At 44.0% G+C, this 12,351-nt stretch overlaps 1 protein-coding gene across 4 annotated transcripts in view; it reads right to left on the bottom strand.

The window, feature by feature from the left end:
- p2rx1 (purinergic receptor P2X, ligand-gated ion channel, 1) overlaps window positions 1-12,351 on the bottom strand; it is a 95,878-nt gene that overhangs the window by 46,944 nt on the left and 36,583 nt on the right. For all 4 annotated transcript variants that reach the window (XM_060912856.1, XM_060912855.1, XM_060912852.1 and 1 more), the window contains exon 2: window positions 1,840-1,984. In XM_060912856.1, coding sequence (XP_060768839.1) covers window positions 1,840-1,984 — 145 coding nt within the window. The remainder of the gene's footprint in view (window positions 1-1,839; window positions 1,985-12,351) is intronic.

The following is a 12,351-nucleotide window of genomic DNA, read 5'->3' as shown; positions in this document are numbered from 1 at the left end:
TACATTTGAGTTCTCAGGCAAATTTTACCAAGGTTCCAGACCTTAATTAGCTTATTGAGCTGTAGCTTGTTCAAATTCTTCATTAGGAAAGATCAGATGATGCAGATTTCAAAGCTGTATAAATTCTCTGACTCCTCAAACTTGTCCCTAAAATCAATAGCCATGGCCTCCTCTAAGCAACTCCCTCACATTCTGAATAATAAAATAATTGATCCTCACAAAACAGGAGAAGGCTACAAGAACGTAGCAAAGTGTTTTCAGGTAGCTGTTTTCTCAGATTGTAATGTTATTAAGAAATGGCAGTTAACAGAAACAGTGGAGATCAAGGTGAGGTCTGGAAGATGAAAACTTTCTGAAAGGACTGCTCGTTGGATTGTTAGAAAGGCAAATAAAAACCCGTTTGACTGCAAAAGACCTTCAGAAAGATTTAGCAGACCCTGGAGTGGTGGTGCACTGTTCTACTACGCAGCGACACCTGAACAAATACCCGTATGACCTTCATGGGAGAGTCATCAGAAGCGTCCTAGCCACAAAATTCAGCTTCTGAAGTTTGCAAATGAACATCTAAATACGCCTGATGCATTTTGGAAACAAGTCCTGTGGACTGATGAAATCAAAATAGAACTTTTTGGCCACAATGTTCAAAGGTATGTTTGGAGAAAAAAGGGTGCCAGATTCTAGGAAAAGAACATCTCTCCAACTCTGAAGCATGGGTGTGGATCGATCATGCTTTGGGGCTGTGTTGCAGCCAGTGGCACAGGGCACATTTCACTGGTTGAGGGAAGCATGGATTCAAATAAATACCAGCAAATTCTGGAAGCAAACATCACACCATCTGTAAAAAAGTTGAAGTTAAAAAGAGGATGGGTCCTACAATAAGATGATTATCCAAAACACACCTCAAAATCTACAATGGAATACCTCAAGAGGCACAAGCTGAAGGTTTTGCCCTGGCCCTCACAGTCCCCTGATCTAAACATCATTGAAAATCTGTGGATAGATCTCAAAAGAGCAGTGCATGCAAGACAGCCCAAGAAACTTGTAGAACTGGAAGCCTTTTGCAAGGACGAATGTGTGAAAATCCCCCACGTAAGAACTGAAAGATTATTAGCTGGCTACAAAAAGTGTTTACAAGCTGTGATACTTGCCAAAGGTGGTGTTACGAGGTACCAACCATGCAGGGTGCCCAAACTTTTGCTTTGGGCCCTTTTTCTTTTTTGTAAATTTGAAAATGTAAAAGATGAAAATAAAAAAAAAAATTGTTTTTGCTTAAAATATAAAGGGAATGAGTCATTAACTTTATGCCTTTTGGAGATCATTTCATCTTCAACTTGCTTATCTGTTCACAGTAACAGCAATTTTGACTAGGGGTGCCCAAACTTTTGCATACCAGTGTGTGTGTGTATACACACACACAGACATGGGCGGCACGGTGGTGTAGTGGTTAGCACTGTCACCTCACAGCAAGAAGGTCCTGGGTTCGAGCCCATGTTCTCCCCGTGTCTGCATGGGTTTCCTCCGGGTGCTCCGGTTTCCCCCACAGTCCAAAGGCATGCAGGTTAGGTTAACTGGTGGCTCTAAATTGACCGTAGGTGCGAGTGTGAATGGTTGTCTGTGTCTATGTGTCAGCCCTGCGATAACCTGGTAACTTGTCCAGGGTGTACCCCGCATCTCGCCCATAGTCAGCAGGGATAGGCTCCAGCTTACCTGCAACCCTGTAGAACAGGATAAGCGGCTACAGATAATGGATGTGTGTGTGTGTGTGTGTGTGTGTTTTTATATATATATATATATATATATATATACCTTCACCTAGGCACTGGGTGGTTTACCACTCACCTGATCAGGGAACACATAATCGGCTACATCCCAAAGCTTCTCTGTTCCATTATGTTCAGTGTAAGCTATTCCTTTCATCTTAGTGAAAACTGAGCTTATAGCTGTGTCTTCAATCTGGTAGCCTTTCTCATAGATGAACACCCATCTACAAAATAAATAAAGACATTATTAACTTTGGCTCTTTTCATAATAGGTTTGAACTTGCTATTATAAATATTCACAGAGATGCATGACAGAATGCTTTACTGGTTAACTTGGATAGAGATCAATTCTCAAAATACAAAGCAGAAAAATAACTTCACCATCAAAGGACATTACATACAAGAGACCTAACAATAAACACACAAACAATGGAGCCATCAGTGTCATGAAAACAATATTCCACTTAAACCAATGCAGATGATATGCAATAGAATTCACAGTGTACGTACATATACATAAAATATTCACCCCAACATTTTGTATTGTTGCAACCTGGAACTGAAGTGGACTTGGGGCTACAGTGTCTTGCAAAAGTATTCATCCCCCTTTGTGTTTGTCCTGTTTTGTCGCATTACAAGCTGGAATTAAAATGGATTTTTGGAGGGTTAGTACCATTTGATTTACACAATATGCCTACAACTTTAAAAGTGCATTTTTTTTTAAATTGTGTGACAAACAATAAGATGAAAAAATAGAAATCTGGAGTGTGCATAGGTATTCACCCCCCCAAGTCAATACTTTGTAGAGCCACCTTTTGCTGCAATTACAGCTACAAGTCTCTTGGGGTATGTCTCTATTAGTTTAACACATCTAGCCACTGGAATTTTTGCCCATTCCTCAAGGCAAAACTGCTCTGGCTCTTCAAGTTAGATGGGTTGCGTTGGTGTACAGCAATCTTCAAGTTATGCCACAGATTCTCAATTGGATTGAGGTCTGGGCTTTGATTAGGCCATTCCAAGACATTTAAATGTTTCCCTTTAAACCACTCCAGTGTAGCTTTAGCAGTATGTTTTGGGTCATTGTCCTGCTGGAACATGAACCTTCGTCCCAGTCTCAAACCTCTGGCTGACTCCAACAGGTTTTCCTCCAGAATTGCCCTGTATTTAGTGCCATCCATCTTTCCTTCAGTCCTGACCAGCTTTCCTGTCCCTGCAGATGAAAAATATCCCCACAGCATGATGCTGCCGCCACCATGCATCACTGTAGGAATGGTGTTCTCAGGGTGATGGGTTTGCACCACACATGGCCTTTCCCATGATTGCCAAAAATGTCAATGTTAGTCTCATTTGTTTTTATTTATTTATAGTGGCTAATTATCCTATCTTGCAGCTGAATCACGAAGGATGCAGTTCAACATGGCCGAGTCGAAGGCATACAAAGGCACCATAGGCAGACGCCTTACTACTCATGTTTGACCAGCGAACACAGCCCAGATATTAACACCAATGGGCAATTTAGAGTATTCAATTAACCTAACTACATGTCTTTTGACAGTGGGGAAACCCACGCGGACACCGGGAGAACATGCAAACTCCACACAGAAAAGCCCTAGTCAGCCACTGGGATCAAACCCAGGACCTTCTTGACGTGAGGCGACAGTGCTAACCACTACATCACAGTGCTGCCAAAGTTTAACCAGCAAATCTTCTTCCATGTGTTTACTCCAAATGTGTTTGCTTAAGCAGTGGTTTTTTTATTGGCCACTCTTCCATAAAGCCCAACTTTGTGGAGTGTACGGATTAAAGTGGTCCTATGGACAGATACTCCCATCTCTGCTGTGAATCTTTACAGCTCCTTCAGTGTTATCTTTGGTGGTTTTGTTACATCTCTGATTAATGCCCTCCTTGTCCGGTCTGTGAGTTTTGGTGGGCGGCCTTTTCTTGTCAGGTTTGTAGTGGTGCCATATTCTTTCCTTTTTGCTATAATGGATTTAATGGTGCTCCCTGAGATATTCAAAATTTGGGATATTTTTTATAACCCAACCCTGATCCATACTTCACAACTTTGTCTCTGACCTGTTTGAAGTGCTCCTTGGTTTTCATGTTGCTTGCTTAGTCGTGTTGCAGAGTCCCAGGTTGATTTATACAGATATCATGTGACAGATCATGTGACACTTTGATTGCACACAGGTGGCTCTTAATCAACTAATTATGTGACTTTTTTTTTTAAGATTTTTTTTTGGGCTTTTTTCACCTTTATTATTGGATAGGACAGTGTAGAGACAGGAAATGAGCGGGAGAGAAAGATGGGGAGGGATCGGGAAATGACCCCGGGCCGGAATCGAACCCGGGTCCCCGGACCCACGGCACGGCACCCCATCCACCCGAGCCACGACGCCCCCTAATTATGTGACTTATGAAGTGAATTGGTTGGACCAGCTCTTATTTAGGGGTTTCAAATGAAAGGGTGTGAATACCTATGCACACTCCAGATTTCTGTTTTTTCATCTTAATTATTGTTTGTGTCACAATAAAACAACAATTTGCACCTTTAAAGTGGTAGGCATGTTGTGTAAATCAAATGGTGCAAACCCTCCCAAAAATCCATTTTAATTCCAGCTTGGAATGTGACAAAACAAGACAAACACAAAGGGGTATGAATACTTTTGCAAGACATGAATCTCACCAAATAGCTCGTAATATTGAAGAGAACAATCAGTATGATTTGGAATAGGTGATTGCGTATGTACAGGTATGTTAATAAGTTCTTAAATTTGTTATTTAATTAATTTAGGTAAATTAACTTTGGTACAACCAGTTGCCATAGGAAGCCACATTATCAGTTGAATGGAGTCCATCTGTATGCAATTAAAATGTCATGTAACATCTTTAGAAGCATATCTGTTTTTAGAAGGCCCCATAATGTGTCAGATGACAAATCTAAAGAGGTGGCAGTCCAAAGGCATCAGGTTAGGCTAATTAGTGGCTCTAAATTGACCGTAGGTGTGAATGTGAGTGTGAATGGTTGTGTGTCTCTACAGTATGTGTCAGCCCTGTGATGATCTGGTGACTTGTCCAGGATGTACCCCGCCTCTCGCCCATAGTCAGCTGGGATAGGCTCCAGCTTGCCTGCGACCCTGCACAGTATAAGCGGTTACGGATAATGGATGGATGGAAATTTGCTGCCATATAGGTTGTAGTCTCCTTTTTATCAACGATGAAATAAATTTATTCCAGAGTGCTCTGAGCATTGTGGAAATGCATCCTTCAATTCTTTCAATTAAATGAAAGATGGGCCTTTGGCTCATAACTCTCCATTTTATTGTATATTAAGACATAAGAGATCTCATCACTGTTATTTTAGACCTCATAATTATGCACCATATCCTGTTTATATCTGTGTGTCATGAATGCTTGCTAATTACACTGCTGTTACACTCTGCAGATACATGAACAAAGATTCCTTGGAAAGTAATGTTTGCATTCCTCATCCAGATCTGATAGATGCTTTAGGCTCAGGGCGAACCACTGCATTGTAATATGCAATAAGATCTGAGGGTTGAGTAAACATTTCAGTATAGACAACAAATCACATTGTCAAAAGTAAGCTTATCTTAACAAGGAAATAAACTGTTGATTCATGACTCTCGGTGAACGTGCTAATGTATATGTACATTTTGAGTGCACAAATAAATTAGTGTCTTAATTATTCACACACTTTCCACATTTTCTTGTTACAACTTGAAACTGTATTGGACGTAATTAAGTTATTCCACGAAATTGAGTCGTACATGAGCTGATAGCCGACCACGTGCGTAGCGCCGAGTTGGCTATAAACCGTGTATGACAAGATTGAGTAGAATAACTGTTTTATTCTATCCACATTTACTGGATTTTGAGAAACAGAGCAGTTTTATTTTTTTGCAAATTCGATAAAAAAAACTTAATACAAAATGTCCGACAAAATAATTTCCGCTGAGAATGTAAACAAACCGACGAAATGACATTAGCAGTTTATGAAAAATTACATAATAATCTCATCTCATCTCATTATCTGTAGCCGCTTTATCCTCTTCTACAGGGTCGCAGGCAAGCTGGAGCCTATCCCAGCTGACTATGGGCGAAAGGCGGGGTACACCCTGGACAAGTCGCCAGGTCATCACAGGGCTGACACATAGACACAGACAACCATTCACACTCACACCTACGGTCAATTTAGAGTCACCAGTTAACCTAACCTGCATGTCTTTGGACTGTGGGGGAAACCGGAGCACCCGGAGGAAACCCACGCGGACACGCAAACTCCGCACAGAAAGGCCCTCGCCGGCCCCGGGGCTCGAACCCAGGACCTTCTTGCTGTGAGGCGACAGCGCTAACCACTACACCACCGTGCCACCCGAAAAATTACATAATAATAATTCATGAAAAATAAAAAAGATACCTTCTTACCATCAAATACTTTCATTCCATATTTTGTTGCTTTTTTGTATTTTTGGGGGTTTGTTTTTAAAGGTCTCCTTGCATCGTTTTTTCATTAATTGTGCGGTGGTCTCTAGTATGAATGAATGCCCTGTGAGCCGGTTTTGGTGAAAAAAAAAAGCTGTGGTTCTCCTGTTTCAGGCTGTTCTAGTTTGGTGGAGGAGTGGGTGGCGGGAGAACGACAGGATTTCAGCTCTTACTCATTAATATTCATGACATGTAAACGTGTTATCTCTGATTGCTGTTAGCCAATCAGTAAACGTGTTACCTCTGATTGTCTAACAGCACTGTGACGCTACCTCCAGTGGGTCAGAACAAGCGGATGTGGGTGTCTTTGTAAAAACGGTTTTGATTGGCTATTATGGTCTCGACATCGATGTTTTGACCAATAACAATGTAGATAACACGAATTTTGCATCACATTCAACGAGATTTAAACAAGACTAAAGATGGCGACTTACAAATAATGTGTAAACATCGTTGGAGTTAATACAGTTTGAACAGCATGAAGGAACATACCCCAACCCCCTGAAATTAATAAAAAAAAAATTCTCGACGGATTTGGCATAATATAAAAAGGTCGTTTTTTACTCAGAAAAAGCGGAAATCCGCCGAAAAGCGGGAAACTCTCATCCCTGCCTAGCTTGTGACCATGTCATGCATGCTAACGTGGAGAATGTGAACATGCTATTTTGTAACAAAAACCTTCGAACAAAAAGTTCATGTTTTTCTTCCAGCTTGTGAGCTGGTGGTCGACAGATCCAGGTATTTAAAAACAACTTCAAAGCAAAACCACTACTGAAGGCACCGAAGTTTGAAAAGTCACTGTGGTTGAAATGATCAGAACACAGTACTAACGTTGCATTATACTTCGCTGGTGGTGTTCCAAAGATAAATTCCAACCATTTCTTCTATCTTGGGCAAGAAATGCAACGTTGATGTGTTACTGCCACAAATAACACAGGCACGAACTTGTTCAGACATGTTTTCAGCTTGCTGTTAGGTCCTCTTCGTTAGCTACTGACGAGATGGGCTCTGCTATCTGTCCTCGCGCTTAAATCCGAACTTTCTTCCCGTGGGCGGTCACAAGCCAAGGTGGGCGAGGCCATGAATACTAATTTTCGAAGTGACGTAACTTCGTATGGCTTTTTCTGATCCGCTCGTTTTTACGACTATTTTCTTTCATAAGCTAATACAGGGAATGGGAGTAGAATTACATTTTCACATGCAGCATGCATATGCAACTCGGAGTGAACTATGGTATTTCAAAAAGAGCCAGTATTAAACGTTTTTGGTGGAAGGGCACCTTTAAGTAGAGTTTTTATTTCGTCCTGGGTTGGTTCAGCCACACACTCCACCATTTTTTCCCCTCTAATCACAGTATATGAGCTGATATCCTAGTAATAGAGTAGCCAATCAGAGCGTGCGATTGCTCATATCCAATGAATGTGGATAGAATAATTTGGATTATACGTACTGTATATCATGAATTGACAGTAGTTCCTTGATACTGAATTGGGGAAAGTGTGTGAAGGGGTAATTAGTGCAGTCTGCAAAATTACTTATAAATACAAAAAACACAAAAGTTGTGATCGTGTATGTATTCACACCTGTTGCTGAGAAATCCCTCAATCAGTTATTTTGGAAAGAGACTTGGTTACAGTGCTACATTTTGAGCTTTCTAATTAAGAATTACATACTTGCACATTTTGTCAGTAGCTAAGTTTATGGCCTTGAGTTTATTGCTCTATTTTTCCCCAAACCAATTATGATTGACAAACCAATTAGAATATTTAATGGGCTTTATTGGGCTAGTCCCAATAAATGACATCTCTGGGTTAAACCAATATATGTGAGACAATAATTTTTACGTTTATATGTTACACCCAGATCCAGTAACTGGCTCCAGTGTTGGAAATCATGTGAAGATCATACACCCAAAAATCAATGGAAATCCTTTCCTCAATATCAGTTTGGACGGCTATTCAGTGTTGTAGTCGAGTCACTAAACATCGAGTCCAGTCTCGAGTCCTCAGTGTTCAAGTCCGAGTCAAGTCAAAGTCATTAAAAAAAAAATTTGAGTCAAGTCTGAGAACAAGACTCCAACTGCACCGTTTGATGGTGGCTGTTTTAGCGCCAGGCGGCACAGTGGTGTAGTGGTTAGCACTGTCATCTCACAGCAAGAAGGTCCTGGGTTCGAGCCCAGTGGCTGACGAGGGCCTTTCTGTGTGGGTTTGCATATTCTCCCGGTGTCTGTGTGGGTTTCCTCCGGGTGCTCCGGTTTCCCCCACAGTCCAAAGACATGCAGGTTAGGTTAACTGGTGACTCTAAATTAACATAGGTGTGAATGGTGGTTTGTCTCTGTGTCAGCCCTGCAATAACCTGGCAACTTGTCCGCCTCTCACCCATAGTCAGCTGGGATAGGCTCCAGCTTGCCTGCAACCCTGTAGAACAGGATAAATGGCTACAATTCTCAATTCTTCGCAAAGTAAGTGTGTTTTCACAGTTTTTATATTGTCACGCTGATTGCGCCTTAATCCTATGCAGGCACAAGTCGTTTATGGCACGCGTGTGAGAGTCTGCTTGGTATGCAAGCTGTCTGGATCATGTCCAAAAGTCTCTGATGCACACACCAATGTTAGGACTTGGACTGTTTTGGCCTCTAGAGGCCGCTGTTATTTCCTTTTCGTGTCATATTTATTTTGGCCTCTAGAGGCCGCCACTGTTCCTGTGTTTTGTGTTTTTTTTTGTTAATTGCCTGTTAGTCCTAATTATCTTCACCTGTGTCCTTAATTAGTTTGTGTATTTATACCCCTGAGTTCAGTCCTCTTGTCACGGAGTCTTTGTGCTGTTATGTTTATCTCCAGTTTCCTTTGTACTGTGTTTTGTGGATCTTCTGAGCTTTTGCATTTTTGCCTTTTTCTTTTTGAATTATACTCTTTGTTTTTGTTTTTTTTTTGTTTTGCCCTGGATTGTATATAGTGTACATAGTATAAATAAACCTTTTGTTACTTTTTCTACTTCCGCCTCACGCCTCTGCATTTGAGTCATTCCCCTGGTGGCCTAGTGAGGGTTTGCTGGATCATCACACCAACGAACCAGGTTCGAATCCCAGCAAAACCCTAACAGAAAGACTCCGTCATGACCGACTCAGCAGAGGCTGCTTCAACTGTCTACCCGGCCAACCTTCAGGGAATTATGGCAGCTTTGACACGCTTCGGAGCGACCATGGACGCTCATGGACGTACGCTCACCAGCCAACGTGAGGCCCTCGCTCGCCACGAGGAACTGCTTCAGCAAATTGGGAAAACCCTGGCACAGCTGACATCTCTGCCTGCATCTCCTGATCCAGTTCCTGCTCCTGATCCAGCTCCCACTCCTGCTCCAGTGCCTCCTGCCATGCTGCCTTCTTCACCTCGCGAACCCAGCCTTCCTGCACCACAGAGGTATGACGGCAAGCACAGTGAGTGCCGAGAGTTCCTTACCCAGTGTCAACTCACCTTTGAGCTTCAGCCTACCACCTACACTACGGATCGCTGCAAGATTGCCTTTGTGATCACCTTATTAGCTGGTAAGGCGCGAGCCTGGGCTACTGCTATCTGGCAAAGACAGGGACCTGAGTGCTTTGATTTCCAGCTGTTTTCTGAAGAGATGCTTCGGGTCTTCGATCAGGCAGACATCAGTACCGACGCAGCCCGAAAGCTCATGTCCATCCGGCAAGGAGGAAGCGTCGCAGATTACGCCATCTCGTTCCGAACACTCGCAGCAGTAAGTGGATGGAACGAGACTGCCCTGGTGTCAGCCTTCCACCATGGTCTGTCTGACCCCATCAAGGACGGTCTGGCCTCTATTGGATGCCCAAGTGACCTCGAAACCCTCATCTCACATGCTATTCGTCTGGACAACAGGATGAGAGAACGCCACCAAGCCTTGAGCCCCCCCAGCCTCCCTACCTCTACCTGGAGACCGTCTACCTCCTTCAGTGACTGTCCAGAACCCATGCAAGTGGGTCGTACTCGCCTCTCCGCATCTGAGAGGGAGCGCAGAAGGAGGGACAAGTGCTGCATCTACTGTGGCAAGCCTGGTCACTTCCGAGCATCATGTCCCGAACTCTTGGGAAAAGGACCGCCCCGTCCAGCCGAGGGAGGGTTGTGACGGGGCCTACCCTCTCTCCCGGACTCCCTGGCCAAGGAATCTACATCCCGGTCTCCATCTCCTGGGGTGAGTCTGTCCATTCTTGTCAAGCTTTGATAGACTCAGGGGCGGCTGGGAACTTTATGGATATTCACTTCGCCCAAAGCATCAATATACCTACTGCACCTCTTGAAGTCCCTCTGTCTGTGTCTGCCCTCGATGGCCAAGCGTTAGGTGATGGAAGAGTCACCCAAGTTACTTCTCCAGTCTTCCTCCAGTCTCAAGGTCACAAGGAAGAAATATCCCTGCACCTGATTCCTTCACCTGAGTTCCCAGTTATTCTAGGCCTTCCTTGGCTTACTCGCCACAACCCTCGCATAGACTGGGTAACAAGCCAGGTTGTGGAATGGGGCCCTGCATGCCATGCCTCTTGTCTGCTCTCTAGCTCTCCTGTGTCTCCTGCCGAGCCCCCTGATCTCACCGAGTTATCTCAAGTTCCCACAGAGTACTGGGATCTCAAGGAGGTATTCAGCAAGAGCAGGGCCGCCGTTCTTCCTCCGCACCGGGCCTACGACTGTGCCATCGACTTGCTCCCTGGGACTACCCCTCCTCGTGGCAGACTGTTCTCCCTCTCTCAGCCAGAACGCAAGGCTATGGAGGAATACCTCAAAGACGCCCTGGTCTCTGGGTTCATTCGACCCTCCACCTCACCTGCTGGTGCCGGCTGCTTCTTTGTCGGCAAGAAGGATGGGGGGCTTCGACCATGTATTGACTACAGGGGCCTGAACAAGATCACTGTGCGCAACCGATATCCCCTTCCGCTGATGTCCACTGCTTTCGACCTGCTCCAAGGCGCCACCGTCTTCACCAAGTTGGACCTATGGAACGCATACCACTTTCCATGTTTCCCTGTTGCGGCCTGTACTGACGTCTACGTATGCCCCTGCCCCTAGGAACCCCCCACCCCCCCGCATCTTCCAGGGGCAGACTGTGTTCACTGTGCATCGCCTGCTTGACTCCCGCCGGGTCCGCGGCGGGTTGCAATATCTGGTGGACTGGGAGGGCTATGGTCCTGAGGAGCGCTGCTGGGTTCCTGCTCGGGATGTCCTGGATAAAGAACTGTGTCGGGACTTCCATTCGGCCCATCCGGATCGCCCTGGGAACGTCAGGAGACGCTCCTAGAGGGGGGGGTCCTGTTAGGACTTGGACTGTTTTGGCCTCTAGAGGCCGCTGTTATTTCCTTTTCGTGTCATATTTATTTTGGCCTCTAGAGGCCGCCACTGTTCCTGTGTTTTGTGTTTTTTTTGTTAATTGCCTGTTAGTCCTAATTATCTTCACCTGTGTCCTTAATTAGTTTGTGTATTTATACCCCTGAGTTCAGTCCTCTTGTCACGGAGTCTTTGTGCTGTTATGTTTATCTCCAGTTTCCTTTGTACTGTGTTTTGTGGATCTTCTGTGCTTTTGCATTTTTGCCTTTTTCTTTTTGAATTATACTCTTTGTTTTTGTTTTTTTTTGTTTTGCCCTGGATTGTATATAGTGTACATAGTATAAATAAACCTTTTGTTACTTTTTCTACTTCCGCCTCACGCCTCTGCATTTGAGTCATTCCCCTGGTGGCCTAGTGAGGGTTTGCTGGATCATCACACCAACGAACCAGGTTCGAATCCCAGCAAAACCCTAACAACCAAGGCATGCAGGTGTGACACTCTTGCACGAAATTAGTATAAAAATGAATGTAGATATAAATATCTTATGGCATGTTACAAAAAATAAAGAAAAAAATCCAAGTCCTCGTCTCCAATTTACGAGTCCAAATGCAGTTAATTCATGAGTCTGAGTTCAAGTCCGGGTCATCAGTGCTCAAGTCCAAGTTGAGTCACGAGTACTTAAAATTAGGGCACGAGCCGGACTCGAGTCTGAGTCCTGGACTTGAGTACTACAGGCCTGTTGCTATTCATACTCAAAACCATGTTTACA

This window comes from Neoarius graeffei, chromosome 28 (genome assembly GCF_027579695.1).
Source record: "Neoarius graeffei isolate fNeoGra1 chromosome 28, fNeoGra1.pri, whole genome shotgun sequence".
Taxonomy (NCBI): domain Eukaryota; kingdom Metazoa; phylum Chordata; class Actinopteri; order Siluriformes; family Ariidae; genus Neoarius; species Neoarius graeffei.
Note: the sequence above shows the minus strand (reverse complement) of the source record. Positions and strands in the feature narration are given on the sequence as shown.